Source organism: Sardina pilchardus, chromosome 4 (assembly GCF_963854185.1).
Source record: "Sardina pilchardus chromosome 4, fSarPil1.1, whole genome shotgun sequence".
Classification (NCBI taxonomy): domain Eukaryota; kingdom Metazoa; phylum Chordata; class Actinopteri; order Clupeiformes; family Clupeidae; genus Sardina; species Sardina pilchardus.
The window spans coordinates 27,118,318-27,137,239 of NC_084997.1; the positions used below are offsets into that span (position 1 = coordinate 27,118,318).

General features: G+C 43.8%; 1 protein-coding gene across 1 annotated transcript in view; it reads left to right on the forward strand.

Annotated features, from left to right (window-relative positions):
- The window catches only part of LOC134078920 (low-density lipoprotein receptor-related protein 1B-like), a 263,590-nt gene that overhangs the window by 208,491 nt on the left and 36,177 nt on the right, over positions 1-18,922 (forward strand). Inside the window, 15 exon segments of the mRNA XM_062535086.1 lie at positions 848-964; positions 2,329-2,435; positions 4,372-4,510; positions 7,099-7,205; positions 7,902-8,034; positions 8,494-8,616; positions 8,911-9,033; positions 9,403-9,552; positions 10,283-10,405; positions 12,499-12,618; positions 13,552-13,793; positions 15,420-15,643; positions 15,911-16,017; positions 17,505-17,621; positions 17,956-18,129. Of these exon segments, the coding sequence (XP_062391070.1) occupies positions 848-964; positions 2,329-2,435; positions 4,372-4,510; positions 7,099-7,205; positions 7,902-8,034; positions 8,494-8,616; positions 8,911-9,033; positions 9,403-9,552; positions 10,283-10,405; positions 12,499-12,618; positions 13,552-13,793; positions 15,420-15,643; positions 15,911-16,017; positions 17,505-17,621; positions 17,956-18,129 (2,106 nt within the window).

Below are 18,922 nucleotides of genomic sequence, written 5' to 3' on the forward strand. Positions count from 1 at the left end.
TGTCCATGGAGTGGTCATTATTGCAGCACACACACACACATTTTAGCCACATTCATAAGAGCTGTGCCTAACAGAAATCACTTTAAAAAGCTTGAATGCAAATGAAAACAAACAATAATGGGGGGGGGGGGGGGATAAATAAATAAGGAACAATAAACGCATTCTCTAAATGTCATGTGTGCCTAGTTGGGCACAGGAAGTTGGGGGAAGGTGGAAGGAGGGGCTTGTTTGATGTTGGAAAACTTCCAGTCCCACATCTCTGTCAGAGATCTGAGCTGTCGCCGCGGCAACAGTCAGGTATTTCATCTTGTGGCGGCGCTCGGGGCCTCTAGAGTACGGGCGTCTTTTTGAACCTGGTGCCAGACACACACACACACACACACACGCGAGGAGGGAACCCCTGAGGAAGCCTGTGAACACACACACACACACACACACACACACACACACACACACACGCGCACGTGCATACGCACTCACATATGCAAACTCACATACACACACACACACACATACCCACTCACATATGCGCACTCACACGCACACATACACACACACACACACACACCCACTCACATATGCGCACTCACACGCACACATTCACACACACACACACACACACACACACACACACACACACACACACACACACACACACATACACACACACACACGCAAATGTCACATTGCAGCATTAATATTCATCCACTTTGAGGCCTTTCTCATTTCTCGCTCTCTCAGTTTAACTCTCCCTCTGTATCTTTCTGTGTGTGTGTGTGTGTGGTGTGTGTGTGTGTGTGTGTGTGCTTATTTGTCACTGATCAAAACAACTCAAACGTGTGTGCAGATGAGAAAACGTGCGGACCTCATGAGTTCCGCTGCGAGAACAACAACTGCATCCCGGACCACTGGAGGTGCGACAGCCAGAATGACTGTGGAGATAACTCAGACGAGCAGAACTGCAGTGAGTTGCACTCCTGTGTTATTAGGAGTGTGTGGGAGTGTGTGTGTGTTTGTGTTGTTTGGGGGTGCGTGTTTGTGTGTGTCTTTGTGTGTGTAGGTGCGTGAGTTTGTGTGTTTGTGTGTGTAGGTGTGTGTGTGTGTGTGTGTGTGTGTGTGTGTTTGTATTTGCAGGTGTGTGTGTGTGTGTGTGTGTGTTTTTGTGTGAAAATGTGTGAGTGTGTGTGTGTGTGTGTGTGTCTCGTGTGTGTATGTGTTTGTGTGTATTACTGTAGTGTGTGTGTGTGTGTGTGTGTGTGTTTGTGTACAGTATGTGTATGTGTGTGTGTGGGTGTGTTTGTGTGGGTGGATGTGTGGGTGCATGCGAGTTCTCCTCGCTTGCCAGCCGTTTGAAGATGGCTTACTGTTGTCTTATTTGTTTCATTTGTGTCTCTCATGAATCTTTTTTTATGTCTTACTTTAAGCAAGCTTCTGTGATCAAAGATGGCCAGAGCCGTCTGTACCTCCCATTAGGATCTTATGCAAAACATGTTGATACCCTTAAAAACAAGAAACACAATGAGGCTGAGAAGCGAATGCTTCACGATCACAAAATAAAAGCTTCGGCGTCTTCCGTATGTACTGCTACCTGCCAACCCCTTTTATGTTATCTTTTCAGCCTGCGATTAAAGTACATCTGAAACATAAAGAACTTCTCTTCATGTTCAAGTTGAAGAGCATTAGTCAAACTGTTTCCTGTTAGAACTTTTGTAAAAGTCTGCAACTTTCCCCCCATGGTGTCATTTCCTCTCCTCGCTGCCGTCGTTCTCGGCCGTGTAACTTTATAATGACTGCTCTGTCATCTCTCCGTGGCGAGGTTAAAAACAACGGCTGAAATCTTCACTGCTCTTCGCCGGGAAATGTCAAGAGCTGTCAGTGATTGGCTCGTCCTGGTGTGGCTTGAAGGACTTGCACTCCCGAGTCTCTCAAAGCGTGGCGATGATTCTGCGGCGGCGGAGACTTAATTTGACAGCCCCTGTGGCGGGCTCCCTGAACTCGAGAAAAGTAACTATGAAAGTTAATCTCGTGCGCTCTCTCTGCAGCAGAGGGGCCTGTGTAGGAGTAGGAAGCTCAGGGGGAATATGAACAGCTCCTTCGATTATTTATTTATTTGTTTGTTTGTGTACTTATTTATTTATTTACTCGTTTATGTTTTTCTGGCACAAACATCCAGATTCAACTGTTATCCGCTACTCAGCGGGGCAGTCTGATGAGCTGGACATGTTTGCGGGTCGAGTTTGTTGTGTCTGCTGGTGAGCTGTCTGAGCTGTCTGGTCTCTCTCTCTCTCTCTCTCTCTCTCTCTCTCTCTCTCTCTCTCCGTTTCACAGAGCCAGTGACCTGTAACCATAAGGACTTCGCCTGTGCCAACGGCGATTGCATCTCCGCACGCTTCCGCTGTGATGGCGACTATGACTGTGTCGATAATTCAGATGAGGTCAGTTTACATTTGGATCTGTTTTTGACGACCTGGGACAAATGGTATGTGGGTGGTGTGTGAGTGTGTGTATGTGTGTGTGTGGGGGGGGGTGGGGGGGTTATGAAAAACAACTCTGTTTTATCTGTTTGCTGAGCTGAGGAATATGGACACCAATAAAACGTGTTGAATAATCTAGATATGTTTTCATGAGGAAAACAGTAGTGATGCACCCATGCCAGTGTATGGCAGTATTTATTCAGTATGTATTGACCTGCAGCCAATATCCATCCATAGCGCTCAGTGAGGCAAAGCACATTGTTGTGTTTGTATAAAATGTCCCATTGCACATTCTCTCAATGTCATTGACTGTTAAGAACAAGTGGAGTTTTACACTAAGTGGGCAAAAAGTAAAGAAAAGTGATTTACACTGCACCATAAGATTTTTTTTTTTTTTTTTTTTTTGACATAAGAATATTTTGCCGAGTCAGCCTGATATCCGTTGACCCGTAGATTTAAAGTAGGATTATGCAGCTTTTGTGGTTTGCACCGGCAGACATTTTCCTTTAGCTCACCCACTACTTTCTCCACAGACCTACCTCTCTGCCTGTGCAGTTATGGGGGTAGAATCCCAGCCCCGCCGTATGCCTTATTAACAAGGACATCCTATTAAACATGATCTGACAAAGCGCTGTCATACAAAAACGCCGTGATCTGCGGCAAGGACTGCAATCCGTGTTATTACGGAGACAATAAACAGCCAGCCTGCGCCGAGAACGCGAGGCGTAGAACGCGAGTCCTCTGGGTCGTTATGGGAACCAAAGCATTTTATTGGACAGAATGCAGATATATGCACTTATCACTTCTCCTCAGGCAGTGGAGAAGATAAAGGTCAAAACTGATTCAGGCAGTTTTTTTTTTTGCCACCGCGTTTCCATGAAAATCACTCAGGCCACCCTACTGGTGTTCGCCGCGCCAATCGTAACGCCAAGGTCATCCGAGTCAATTCCCCCGGGAGCTCAGTCGCTCATAAAATATATATGTATCTGCATCACATGCTGGGTTACTTTAGATAAAAGCATCTGCTGAATGGACAATCCAGAGCTTAGGGCAGCAGAAAGCGCCGGGCAGACTCTAAAGCACACATATGGACGCTGTCTTATCGCTATCGTAATTGAGTGATATAGAACGCATACCAAGTAGGATGACCACCCTTTTGCTTTCTGTTTGCTCTCAGGCAGCCCGAGGATCATATTTATACAGTGATGATTATTTCTTAGATGATTGCGCTGACAATGGCAGACTAATTAGAATAATCAATCGATCAATCAATCAATTAATCAATCAGCTGCCCTTTCACTCAGTTTCATACTTCGTCTCTCAGTCAGTCGGTCAACAGTGTATGTGTCTCTTACTATATATTATTATAGTGATAATTATTTGCTAGATGATTGCACTAACAATGGCAGAATAATTAGAATAAGCAATCAACCGATCAATCAATCAATTAATCAATCAGTTATCCTTTCACTCAGTTGCGTACGTAGTCTCTCAGTCGGTCGGTCAACAGTGTATGTGTCTCACTATGTCCTAACAGAATCTGAGCGAGCGACTGTCAACGTTGTCTGTCTACACTGAATCTGTTAAATATGCCCTTCTATTGCATTATATTTCTCATCCCAAATAGCAGAGCAACGCGACTGACAGAGAGAAAATAGAAAACTGGTGACAAAAGTTCTCTCAAAACATTGCGTTGCATCGCGCTGCTCGCGTCGCTTGCTGTCAGGAGACTCCAATTGAAAACAATGTAATTAAAGGTTTTTTTATCAATAATGTTCACTCGCATGGCATAATCACGTCCGGTCTCCTTGTCTCCTTGTCTCCTTGTCTCCTTGTCTCCTTGTGTCCTTGTGTCCTTGTCTCCTTGTGTCCTTGTGTCCTGGCTGGTGTTGAGCAGAAGGACTGTGAGACGCGCTGTGCTGAGGACCAGTTCCAGTGCCACAACAACCTGTGCATCTCCCTCAAGTGGCTCTGCGACGGCCAGGAGGACTGCAAGACCGGCGAGGACGAGAAGGACTGCCAGGAGACAGAGACAGGTGTGTGAGTGTGTGTGTCTGTGTGTGTGTGTGTGTGTGTGTGTGTGTGTGTGTGCGTGTGGATAAGTCAGAGTTCCACACAGGCTCAAGTTCAGACATTGCAGGGTCACGTGTGTGTCTGTGTCTCTGTCTGTGTGTGTGTGCGTGTGTGTGTGTGTGTGTGTGTGTGTGTGTGTGTGTGTGTGTGTGTGTGTGTGTGTGCATGTGACAGAGATAAGTCAGAGTTCCACACAGACTCAAGTTCAGACATTGCTGTTGAGTTTGTTGAGTTTGACTCACCTGTATGTGTTTGTTTGAATGTGTCATATATGTTTTATTTGTGTGTCGATAATAATCTTTTTTGTTGTGACAAAATGATCATCAATAGAGCCAGCTGCTGACCAGACATTTAGAGAATCTGCAGCGTTCTAGAATCTTCTCTCCTCTCTCCTTGCTACAGTAGGAAGGCACAGTTTGACGGAGTAATGAAATGGCGTCTGTGAACAGAAGCCCCCTGTGAAAGTGTGAACGTGTGAATAATGAATTTGAGTGATACAGCGAGTTGAGAAACAGTGCTTTTGGCGTGCAGAGAGATTTACCGAAAGTCATGGAAACACTCTCGACTTCCCTCTGTCAGCCTCCTGTAATGAGTGCCGAGAAACGAGGAAGAGGAAAAAGAGACTCCAGAAGTTTCCAGCCACATCCGAGAGCCGAATTAGCCTTGGCAGTCTCCCTAACCCTTCTTCCCGCCGTATGCTAACAAGGAGAGAAGTCTGAAGTTGCTGTTCATCAGCTAGCTCACTTCGGAGAACTCCTGAGTGGCCGCGCGCGTTATCAAGGCTGAACGTTAGGCTAGGGAGGCCCCTCTATAGGAGTCTTACCTTCAGTGGCTGTCAGAGCGCGCGAGACGCACGTTTTCCTCATTCTGTCTGACAGCGTGGCTGACAGCTAGCACACGTCCAACTTGCACACAATGACCTTTCTGTCTGAAGGTCGTCAGTGTGTATTTGATGAGGAAGAGGATTTGATTTCGGGATTCTACCCAAGATTGTTTGAGGCACAGAGAAATGGAAGATTGATGTAGTTGGTAAAAAACCGAAAAAAAAACAGAATAGCTCTTATCCTGTCAGCCGGTACTGGTATTTATTATCTACAATTGGTCTCTTAAACAATGATTTTGTTAGTTACTGGTGCACTCATTCTGAAGTTAGTTATGGAAAAGAGAGATATGTTGTCAGCTCAGACGATTTTGTTTCAAGGAGAGCAATAGAATAGAATAGAATAGAATATAGTACAGTAGAATATAAAATATGATAGAATTGCATGCATTCATACACATTGCTTTATATGTGTTCTTTGATGTGCCTTATATGCCCCCAAAATATTCCGAACAGATCTACGATGGTAAGAAGGAGAATCATAAATGGTCACACAAGTCCTCTGTTTGAGCAATCACTTTCACAGACCCGAAGTCAACAGTCAGACTCAGCACACGATTTACTGGATGATTTTGATTCAAAATTGCAAATATTATGGATGACATTGAGCTTCATTGAAATTCAAGACAGGCACAGACAAACAGAAAGCACCATGGAAACAAAATCCAGCGGTTAAAATCCTAAAAAGAGTGTAGGAAGAAATTAAATGGTGCAAATACAAACTTTCAATCCACTGTGAAATCCATAAAGAGATGCTTTGCGCATATAACTTTGAAATATGCGAAGCAAGACCATGCCTTTTCTTTTTCAGCATCAGAAGAAGTATAAATAACACTTGTGTGCTAATTGTAACTGTGGAGAAGTTAACAAATCCCTGTACACTGCAGTTAGGACCTGAAATCTCAACTAATACATGTAATGAGTTTGGATCTTATTTCAAATGGAAAGTTGATCAAATTAGACTGAACACAAGCACATTTGCCAACCCAACATCTGTAGCCTCCAGATAAAAAGAGATTGAAGCTAAACTTGATGCACAGAGTTTGCAGCACAGCTCTGGAACCAACCAATCATGTCCCAACTGTTGCTAATTTCAAATCACGACTGAACTGTCTTTTGCTGACTGATCAATGCACTTCCACTTCAAATGTACTCTGTTTTTAATATATTTTAGTTATTCCACTTAAAAGTGAATGTTCTATTTTATGTCATTTACTACAAAATGGTTTAGTTCTTATTTAGTTCTTTCTCTCTCATGTGTTTATTGAGTACTATTCTTTGCTTTCGTTTATGCACAGCACATTAGTAGAATGACCTCTGTGTATGAAATATTAATATTTATGTATATATACTGTATATATATATATATATATATATATATATATATATATATATATATTAATGAGCCTTGCCTTTGTAGAGAAATCATGTCATTCTGTATATGTATGTGACGCAATTTGATGTAAGACTCTATTTGTCTTTCCTTTTAAAACACACATTTATTGTAGATACAATGTGAAATAAGTACATTTATTCACATAAAAGTATATATTACGATATGAAGTAGCACTAGCAGTGTGTGTGTGTGTGTGTGTGTGTGTGTGTGTGTGTGTGTGTGTCATTGTGTTCTGACGCTCCCTGTGTTTGCTCTCTGTCTGTTCCCTGGGCCAGTGGTTCCCTCCTGTTCCCTGAACGAGTACGTGTGTGCCAGTGGGGGGTGTGTGCTGGCCAGCCTGCGGTGTGACGGACATGACAACTGTCTGGACGGATCTGACGAGGTCAGTGGCTGACGTGTGTCATGCCTCACCCTTTATCTTACCTCAACAGCAGTCTACAGCAGTGTAGCAGGGAAACACAGAACATGACATTGAAGGATAAAAGATAGAAGTACACTCTTAAAAGAAGGGATCTCGGGGTGCTATATAGAACCATGCATGTGTTTAAGAACCCTAAGGGGTTCCTTTGGTGGACCCTTCAAAATGGTTCAAAGAGCCATTTAGGAGTGCCTTATATGAAACATTGTTTTTGGTTTTATATAGCACCTTTTTTTCTAAGAGTGTATCCTATATCCTGCATAGACTCATAGAGCTGCTATATCAGTGCATGTATGCTTTTAAATAAGCTTACTAAAATCATATTATTTTGATAACTGAGAACTAGGGCACTTAGAACTAGGCTTGGTTAGGCTGCTAATGTTAACTGAGAATGTATTATTTAAGGCCTGTATTAGACCGTTTTAGCTATTCATATTTCAACAGGAGTAAAATGCAGGCAAAACTGTTTCTGCATTTCATATGTGTCATGTTTGTTCTCGTTCTGTGTTAGTTAAAAGGACGTTGTTCCATCTAGCGTGTCTCCATGGAGACATCATTATGTGGGCCAGTGTGCTGCGCGGCGCGCTACACTGGTCTGGGCGCAGAGTGGGGTCGTTTGATGTTTGTTGTTGTGTGTGTGGGGAAAAAAAAAACAAACAGACGGATTGCGTGAAGGAGTGCAAGGAGGACGAGTTCCTGTGTCGGAATCATGCCCACTGTATTCCGAAGAGGTGGCGCTGCGATGACGTCTACGACTGCGTGGATCACAGTGACGAGGAAAACTGCGAGCAGGGTATTTTACCAGTACAATTAAACACTGATTGGGGTGTACATTTGCTGTGTTGTATTGGTGTTATGGGTTATCGTCTCATGGGGAAAATCAAGAAATGTCTTCCTCAAACACATTTGTTCTCAGTGCACGCTTTTGTATGTGAACGCAGGGCTTCCAGGATAGAGAGGAAATCAGATCTGGATGAAAATTACTTTTCTTTATTCATGTTTCATAAATGACTTTCAGAGTATCAGAACAAGGGGAAAAAACATTCAAAGACTTTCAATCATTGGAATACACCTACTTTATTTCCCAATCACCCCTAACCTTGAGCTATGAGCCATGAAGTCGTTATCTAGCAGACATGAAACAGAAAAAAAAAATAAAAGTATATTTGATGTCTTATTCGTTTCATTTTGCCAGAGATGTGAAAAGCTTCTTCTTTTTTTCTCTGCCTTCCCCCAACACATGCAATTTCAGGTGCTTTCTTCTGCCGGCCGGACGAGTTCATTTGTAACAACACGTTGTGTAAGCTGCACGCATGGGTGTGTGACGGAGAAGACGACTGCGGAGACAACTCCGACGAGAGCCCGGACATGTGCGGTGAGAGCTCCGAGCGGCAATTATAAACTTTGTAACATCGGAGAGGGGGAAAAAAATAGATAATTGCCGACAATTAGCACTTAAATGACATACTTCACGCACTGGCTCTAAAAGATCACTTAATGAGAACTTAAATCTTTTGGCACTGACAGCCAGGCCCGTAGAGCGTGCCACTTGCAACCCGAGGGGTGATCGTTTCGATGAGTTTATTTATAATCGTCGCGCATTTGTGTCTCGGCTCTTTTTGATCGGCGATGAGACGTGTTCCGTGTTGTGCTTGTGTTCCCGCTCCAGCCAAACTTCCGTGCCCCCCTACCAGGCCTTACAAGTGCAGGAACGGACGGGTGTGCCTGCGTCTGGACCAGGTCTGCAACAAAGTGGACGACTGCGGCGACAACTCCGACGAGGACGAATGTGGTGAGCGAGACACGAAAACGTTGAAAGCGGAGAAAAGTTTGTGGCCTGGCGTGAGGTTCAAGGATTGGATTGTATAACGAGCTCGGTGCTAATTACTGAAGGCTGAAAAGTTACTCTCGACATGCTGAGCTTCAGTTGTATTTTTTTTTAAATATTAGTTTATCTGTTTGTTTGTTTGTTTGTTTGTTTGTTTGTTTGTTTGTTGATGTCATTTGCTGACCAGTTTCCTTTTTTCCTGCCTTTTGACTTTGTGGACGGATTTGGCCTGGACGCTTGGCTGTTGGATGGGTTTTCTTTTTGATGTGGCACACGGGCTGGCTCCTGTGTTGGATATCGGACTTTGGATGTCCTGTACTGGCCAAAACTCAGAGGTGATATCGGGCCGCCCCAAGCCGTGTGGAAAGACGGAGTTTACGTGCGCGAACCAGCACTGTGTCCCCTTGCAGATTCAGTGTGATCTGTTTGATGACTGTGGAGATGGATCAGACGAAAGAGACTGCAAAGCCAGTAAGTCGGAGTGTGTGTGTGTGTGTGAGGTGTTGGAGGGTGTTTGCCTACAACTCATAAATGTGTGTGTGTGTGTGTGTGTGTGTGTGTGTGTGTGTGTGTGGGAGGGTGTTTGACTACAACTCAAAAATGTGTATGCTTATGTGTGTACAGTGTGTGTGTGTGTGTGTGTGTCTGTGTCTCTCTGACTTTGTGTTTGTGGGTGTGTGTGGGAGGGTGGTTAACTACAACTCATAAATGTGTGTGTAAGTTTGTGTACACGCACAACATTCACAAACAGACTCAAACAGTCCGCAGTCTGGAAAAAAAAAAAAAAACGTTATTTCCAGCACATTTCCCACCGAGCTGCCTGTGTGAATAAATCACTCTCCCCATCACCCACCACTCTGCCACATCACTCCGCTGCGTTCACTCAAACTCGGCGTCTGTATTTCTCCCGATTCCCCCCACCCCTCTCGCTCTTGTTGTTTTTTTCCACCGTTCTTTCCTCCTTTCCACGCGCAGATAAATATTCCATTTGCATTCGCTTTGTACTTGGCGCGAGGCATCAAAGCAGCGGTGTAGGCCCCTCACTGATAGAGGCTGGGGGGAGAGCATGTTTCTCTGTTTCCGGCTATCAAAGTCCCCCCCCCCCCCACCCCTTCCTCCTCTCCTCCATTACCCACCCCACCCCACCCCACCCAGCCCAGCACATACACCCCCCACCCACCGCTTTCCCTTTGCCTTGCAGTCTCAAGCGGAGATCTGTGCGGGAAGAGGACCAATCCGTGTGGCGAGGAGGCCGTTTGCAATCAGACAAACACCAATGCAATTTGCCAGTGCAAGCCTGGCTTTGTGAGGGACCAGGGCAGCAGGCAGTGTGAAGGTATGCTCGTCCACTCCAGCTCAGTGCTACATTTGCAAGTCTCCCTGAGTTGATAACCAGTGGCTGTTGCGTACTGTATACACACACCTGCACACAGACAGAGCCGACACACACACACACACACACACACACACACACACACACATTTTATATACTTTATTTGATTCCACTTTACAAGTCAAGTTACAAATCTCTTGAATAATCCAGTAGATTAAAGCAGTTCAGCAATCAAATCTATGAGTTTACAGGTTCAAGGGTATAGGAAACATTGTCTCTTCCAAATAAACATGCTTCCTATAACACACACACACACACACACACACACACACACACACACAATCCCACCAACATGTCATGTGTGTGCCTGTTCAATTTGACCGACCTTGTCCTCAGTTTCAAACAGAGATTGAGCAACCAACGGCAGAAGAAGTTCAGCCATGTCACCTACCTATCTTTTTGATATACGAGCCAGTGACTACTGGAATTAAAGGAGAATTCCGGTGTGATATTGACTTTAAATGTGTTGAAACATGATACCGAGTGTGAGCGATTGTCTCAGAGCTGATTTCGACCTGTCAGCTGTTCTCCGAAACCCGGCGGGAGCTTAGAAATAGTGGTAACACTTTACTTGACGGGTTCTTTCATAACACATTCATAACAGCTGTCATGAACTGCACATGAAGCATTCATGACTGTTTCACGAAACATGACTCAACATTCATACCAACACTTTCATGAATGTGGAAGACAAAACGACGAAAACTTGTCAAAATAAAAGTCCAACAATCTAGTCATCTGTATTATGAATCCTCTCCAGTGTTTGTAAACATCTCATGATTATTTTATGAAGTCTACTTCAAATGTCACTTTACTATACGAGTTGTGAAGTATTCATCATACTGGGAAGTGAACTACTGACCATCTGTGGACCTTTGAATGGTTGGACATTCCTGTTTTATATCTACACAGTCATTGGTGTAGACAATTATGCATTCTTCAGAGGTTACTATCATAAAATAAACAAACAGACAAACAAAAAAACAAAATTTTCCTGGACACTGGACTTCCTCGTTGACTGAGATGTGACACGATCAGTTTGGCTAAAACAAAAAAGACAGCAATGCTGCTTTGCAATTGTTGGACTTTTATTTTGACAAGTCTTTGACGTTTTGTCTTCCACATTCATGAAAGTGTTGGTATGAATGCTGAGACATGTTTCATGAAACAGTCATGAATGCTTCATGTGCAGTTCATGACAGCTGTTATGAATGTGTTATGAACGAACCCGTCAAGTAAAGTGTTACCGAAATAGTCAACCAGGTTTTTAACGTTTGTGCCTCGGGCATCGAACTGCCGTGCAAATAAATCACTGTTTTACACCATTAATGAGGCTCAAAGTAGCTCCACACTTTATTGGTAGACTTCTGAGGGCCCTGACATTTAAAACGAGACATCGAGAACTTTGAAAAAGCACTGGTTGTTTACTTACATGACTGTTTATTCAGGCAGTCACTTTCGAAAGTTTAGCGGTAGCAGCCATCTTGAATCTAGTCACGTGACTGATTCGTGACTGGTTCACGTAATCGCTATGTCTATGCGTGCACTAGTCATGAATCAGTCACGTGACTAAATTCAAGATGGCTGCGACCGGTAAACTTTCGAAAGTGACTGCCTGAATAAACAGTCATGTAAGTAAACAACCAGTGCTTTTTCAAAGTTCTCGATGTCTCGTTTTAAATGTCAGGGCCCTCAGAAGTCTACCAATAAAGTGTGGAGCTACTTTGAGCCTCATTAATGGTGTAAAACAGTGATTTATTTGCACGGCAGTTCGATGCCCGAGGCACAAACGTTAAAAACCTGGTTGACTATTTCTAAGCTCCCGCCGGGTTTCGGAGAACAGCTGACAGGTCGAAATCAGCTCTGAGACAATCGCTCACACTCGGTATCATGTTTCAACACATTTAAAGTCAATATCACACCGGAATTCTCCTTTAACATTAAATAGTGATTTAATACAACAAAATTAACATACGTTTACACCTTTAATCTTCATAAACAAGTAATCCAATATCCTTACTCTCTCTTTTTTCCAGAAATTGATGAGTGCCTGCAATTTGGCTCTTGTTCCCATTATTGCACAAACACTAAGGGATCATATAAGTGCACTTGTGACCGTAACTTTAGAGAGATCAATGGGAACTGTGTAGCAAAAGGTAAGGATCAATGATTTCTCATCGACACACACACTCACACACACATACACACACCCACACTTTTTTTTTCTTTTGCAGACAATCTATTTTCGCCTGCTCACATGAAATTAAAGTTTCAGACAAGCTCTTGTTCAGTCATTACCAGGCTAATCATGGCGGCATGACACAGTAATTTCCTAGACTTTCATTCATTTATTTATTTATTAATTTAACAGGTTCTCTGATATTGATAGCCTTTTTTTCTCCCCCAACCCCCATTGCTATGCTACTGAGAGGGGCAACCGTATTATGTAAAAGAGTCACATATATTTCTACTCGTTCAAAGTGCTAAGTTGCTGTGCTGTGGTGTCAGCAAGCAACTCCGTAATCAATACCCCACCCTCCCCTTCATGCACCCTGACAGAATATAAATGGCCACATTTGAAGTTAAATACTCATGCCGAAATGGAGGGCTGTTGACACAAACTACCCAGAAATTGTATGGCTTTTAGTGTCAAATCAGAGGGCCTTCACAATAATTGTCTTGTAAATATTTGAAGTTCAGTAAACATCAGTTTGCATGTTCTCATTTCAATCATTTATTTGAAATAACATTTCCAACATTCACATATACATTATTATGTTTAGTCACTGCACTGCAATGTATGTATTGACTCTGTTTGATACATTTAAATAATCTAGTCTTACCCTGTTATAAAATTGTAACAACTGATAACTTAATTTTGATCATAGCTTTGTGTAGACCTTTATATGTTGTGCTAGCATTTATGGCTATTCTAGTTAATGTTGCATAATGCTGACTTGTTTAATGCATGCTTATATAGAGTAGTTGATTCTGTCATTGAAATTGTGAAAACTGTCCAACTGTCTTCAACCCTAAATGGAATTTAGCCACTTTTCATTTTTTTTGCATATTTATAACTCAACGGGCAGGACCAGAAGATCGAGTGCTCAACCTAGCTAATGACACTGAAATCCGAAGTTTTGTGTATCCATTTAACCAGAGCCATGGACACAAACTGCTCACTCGCATCGAGGAAAATGCCCGCATCATCGGGATGGATGCTCTGTTGCACCAACAAAAGTTTATCTGGGCTACCCAGTTTAACCCGGGTGGACTTTTTTACAGAGAAATGTCTGACAGAAGTCAGATTAAAACTAATGTCGGGATCATAGTAAGTATGTCCAAGCTGGGGTCAGAGAGAGAGAGAGAGAGAGAGAGAGAGAGAGAGCAAAAAAGAGAGAAAGAGAAAGAGACGCATACTGTTGACGAGGTTGAACTGGTCGTCGACTGTTCCAGGATTGCGTTGCCGGTGTTGCTAGCACTGCGTGACTCAGCTGGAGTCAAATGTCCATTGTCAGGCGCCCGCCGCACAACGAAATTCATGTGAGTGTGTGTGCGTGCGTGCGTTCGTGTGTGTGTGTGTGTGTGTGTGTCGCCAGACCTTGTTATCTGCACTGCACCTCTGCAAATGCATTTAGGCGCTATGAATTGCCAGGATTGAATTATGCCCCGTGAATTCATCGAGATTAAATTCATAACTCACCGAGTCACGTCCCTCCCGTTGCAGTGTGCGAAGGGGGAAAGTGAGGCAATAGCAAGGTGCCACACACTCGTGGTTATCATATAGATTGTTCTAGAAAATATCCTGGGCCCCATTCTTGTCATTATCTTTGAGGCTGAGATAGTTGGTAAGTAAAAGGAAGTAGTGGGCCATGAAATAAATTGGACATTTTCCCTTGGTGTCATCTTCACTCTCTCTCTCTCTCTTTCTCTTTCTCTCTCCCCCTCTCCCTCTCTCTCTCTCTCTTTCTCTCTCTCCCTCTCTCTCCACAAACACATTTGTGGAATGAAAAACGGAGGGAAATTGGCTTTTCTTTCTCTTCAGTCATATTTAAGAATATCTTTCATTTGTATTATTTCTTCAGGGCCTTGTTCTGAGGAAATGAGAATTTCAATCATTCAAAACCCCATCAATTCACCACGTATTACCTGCACTCACGGTGACATGTATAATTTAAAGTGCTTATTGTTCATCAGATGTAACCAAGGTATGGGTTTATATTCAGCCCGTGTTGGAGCAGAGACGGTTCATTATCCCTTGTAACTATATGAGTCATAGTTCAAGGTGCTTGATCATACCAACTACTTCCTGACAGCAGCACTTAGAACTTCCCATATATTCTGAGTAGGGTCATTATTATACAAGGCTCATGCTTGCTTGTTGCCTGAATAGGCCTATGCACTGTATCCTGTTAAAAGCACATTATCGCAAGCAATGTATAAAAAGTGATAATATTACTTACAATGTGATACTAATATAGTTAATGTAAGCCAGTAGAATAGCTGTGTGTTAGCTAAGCTCCTATCATAGTTATTATAAGTATACAGTAGTATACTAGTTAATAGCTAATAAGCTAACATCATCGCAGCATATAGCGTCACAATGCGTCTCCCCACTGTACTCTCCGAAGCCACTGGCCAACTTTAACTCACCTCTGGCACTATGGGGTCATTTATCATGACAGTCTGCTACGATCACCAGTAGGTGTTGTTTCCCACTATGACAACTCTCTGACATAAACTGCAACAGGTAATAATAACTCGTCCACCTGTTCAACCACGTCTCCAGTATGCTCCAGAGAACTGAAAACAGAAAAAAAAACTGTTTCTATTTTTCCTCCCTTGTCTTTTTTTACCTGAAGTTTTACAGTATATTCATAACAATACAGTGAGTGGTACCGTGACGTTGTCCGACTGAGCGTTTCTTTTCACCTGCCCCCCCGCCCCCCCTTTGCAGTGTCCAGACTTCAGGAGGCCCAGAGACGTGGCGGCGGATTGGGTGACGGGGAACATCTACTGGACGGATCACTCGCGGATGCACTGGTTCAGCTATTACACGGCCCACTGGACCAAACTGAGATACTCCATTAACGTGGGCCAGCTCAAAGGGCCCAACTGCACGCGGCTGATAACGGACATCGCCGGCGAGCCGTACGCCATCGCGGTCAATCCAGCCAGAGGGTGAGACGGCGCGCTTAACTTCCTTTCACTCTTTGTCTCTTTGTCAGTGGATGTGATAACAGGTATCATGAATCTCGCCGAGAAATGTTTTTTGTATCTATCTACTAGGTTTGATGCTCTTGATCAGTGCTTGATGTACTACAGTATTTGCCTTTAAAAGTGTTTTGATTATTTTAAAATATTATCATTATATTTTCATGTATTAACATATATTTTCAGTGGGATTTATGTTGACATCTGACGACTTGAATCTGAATGTATTTACAGAATGATGTACTGGTCAGTTATTGGTGACCGGTCGCACATTGAAGAGTCTGCCATGGATGGCTCTTTACGCAGGGTGCTGGTGGATAAGAAACTAAGGAGACCCACAGGTATCATATAGCAATGAATGATTAATTAATCAGTGTTTATATGTATATGTATGTATGTATGTACAGTATGTATGCGTGTATGTATTTATGTATTTATGTATATTTTGTGTGTGGTATGTATATATGTATGTACAGTATGTGTCTGTGTGATATGTACATATATGGTGCATACCATATCTTTCCAAATATCTTTTTTAATCATCTTCAATGTCACTTTGTAATCTGCAGCTGGTTGTAGTTTTGAATGCATTTTTATCTGCGTTTTGGGAGCAAATGAGATCTTAGGCCTTATCTCCCGTAGCCCAGTTCCTGGAGCATCCATCCCCATGCCAGACATAGTGAAATATATAGTGTGCTAATAAGATGGTTCCCTTTGGCTTCCCACGGGCTCCCCAACGTGCTCTACCATCTCCGCTAGTGACCCGTCTGCATGACCTGGAAAACAATGGAATATTCCGGAACAGTACCGGTAGCAGGGTGCTTTGCTGCGAGGGCAGCCGACTGCCTCGTTTCCCGGGGCGGGCAGACGGAAAAAAAAAACACACACACAAACAAGCGTCCTTTCCCCGCTGACCTTCTTTGTGGCGGTGGACCTAAAAACCTGCCACGGGGGGAGGGCAGCAAGATTCATCATCTCAAGAAAAACTACACATTTCAACTCTCTCTCTCTCTCTTTCTCTCTTTCTCTCTCTCTCTCTCTCTCTCTCCCTCCCTCTTTCTCGTCCTCCACAACAACCCCGCAAAGACGTTACGGGGAAACATAAATAGATATTCCGGGGCGCTCACATTAGGATAATTACTCCGTAAGTCGCCGTTTTTAAGCATAAAATAAATCGAGGCGATTAGTCTTCCGGGATGTCCTCGAGATCACCGCTCGAATTAGGACAGAGCAGTGGAGCCGAAGCGTCGTCATGCTCCCAAAAAAAATAAAAAAAAAAAGCAGGAAGTTTGTCAGCAGTTTACTTTGGACAGGAGTCACTGGGTACTTTGTAAACAACCTTTAGTCTGTGCCTGTGAATTTCATTTTCCACCCCTCCAGACTGGACTTTGCCCTCTCCTCCTCATCAGTATGGAGCATCAACCACCCCCAGCCCCCCCCCATGCCATGGACCAGGCCCAATTCTTCTTTAACAATGTCCAAGCAATTTAGGTGGCTGTTTTTGTAAATAAATAAATAAGTGAGCGAGCGAGCAAATAATAAATACGTAAACACAGCGGATGACCTCCTGCTTCCAAGTCTTGGAGGCATCATTATTGATTTGCCTGTCGAATTCATAAGGCACATAAATCTCCTCCCTCTCTCTCTCTCTCCCTCTCCCTCTATTCATCTCTCGTTCTCTCTTTCCCTCCCTCTGTTCCTCCCTCCCTTTCTCTCGTGTTTATCTCTCCCTCCCATCCCTGCCTCTCTCTCCCTCTCTCTCTCTCCCCACCCTCTGTTCTTCTCTCTTTCGCTTCCCCCCATTCCATCTCTCTCCATCCCTTCCTAGGTCTGGCTATTGATTACTTCAACCAGCGTCTGTACTGGGCCGATGCAGAGCTGGCTACCATCGGCAGTGTGCGGTTTGATGGCTCTGATCCCCAGGAGTCGATCGGGGGCAAACACGGTAGGATAAACAGGCCCTGTCAATATGGCGTGTGTGTGTGTGTTTGTGTGTGTGTGTGTGTGTGTGTGTGTGTGTCTGTGTGTGTGTGTGTGCATGCGTGTCTGTCCAGAGGGACTTGGCACTAAGATGAATGACCTTCAGTGGCATCTGTGCTCTGTGCTGCATTAACAATGTGGGTAATTTCAGGACAGAGAGTGGACCATTCTGGAAAGAATTCCTCATGAAATATGGATACTAGTCAATTGCATTGATTTCACTGATTTAGGAGGAGGGTGACGCGTGGAAATGCAAAAGCCGTAAAATGTCTGTGTTTGTTTGACGTGGCGCTTTCCAGGGATCCCCAATCCATATCGAATCGATTTGTTTGAGGACTTCATCTACGGAACGGGCCTGAAGAACGAGGTCTTCCGGATACACAAGTATGGGAAAGGCCCCATGGAGCTTCTGGATCTGGGCGTGGAGAAGGCCACAAACATCATGGTGTCCCACCGCTACAAGCAGCAGGAGGGTGAGAATGAGATCGGAAAAGATTTGACTTAACTGGCTCAATATTCTCCTGTCAGAGACACGTCAGCTGGCTGACAGAATGAAGCCACAGCCACTGACAGCTACTGACAGCACTTCTGACGGCACATTTTGGCACATTTTTTGTTTATATCCCACAAGCTCAACAAGCTCAAGTAGTATTTTTTTTATTGGGCGAGTGAAGAGTGAAGGACGCTGGTTCGATAATCTGTCAGGTTTACATGGTAAACCTAAAAAAAAAAGGTTGCTTATTTAGGAGCAAGCAAGAAGCAGCATGAACAGTGTTCTACTGGAGGCCTGTGTGATGTTTTTATTTAGGCTCTCCTGCCCTCTCCAGCGTCGACATTAACACTGATGAAGGTCAGTAGCATATTGGCTTTCTAGTCGAGTTCGGACGATCGAAAATAAAGTTTATGAACAGTCAGGGAAAAAATATGTATTTGAACTGGGTAAAAAGAGCGGCTTGACTAGAGATGTATAACCGCTAGCTATTACTGTCAGTGATGCCAGTGACTCTCTCTCCTATGCTCATCGGGGGAATGTGCAAGAAAGACCGTAAGAAAAGTTAACAAACCTCACTTTGTCTGGCAAATGCGATCTTGTTATCTCTATCAAGCGATGGCTAAGGGGCCCCCTGTCCACTCTGTGTGTTACACTAAGCAGTGTCTTAGCCTTGTTATCATTTTCCAGGCCACCGTTTGCCTAAGCGTAGCATCCACGAGGAATCTTCACACGCACCGTACGTACAGTACCGTACGTCCGCGACTCCCGTTCAG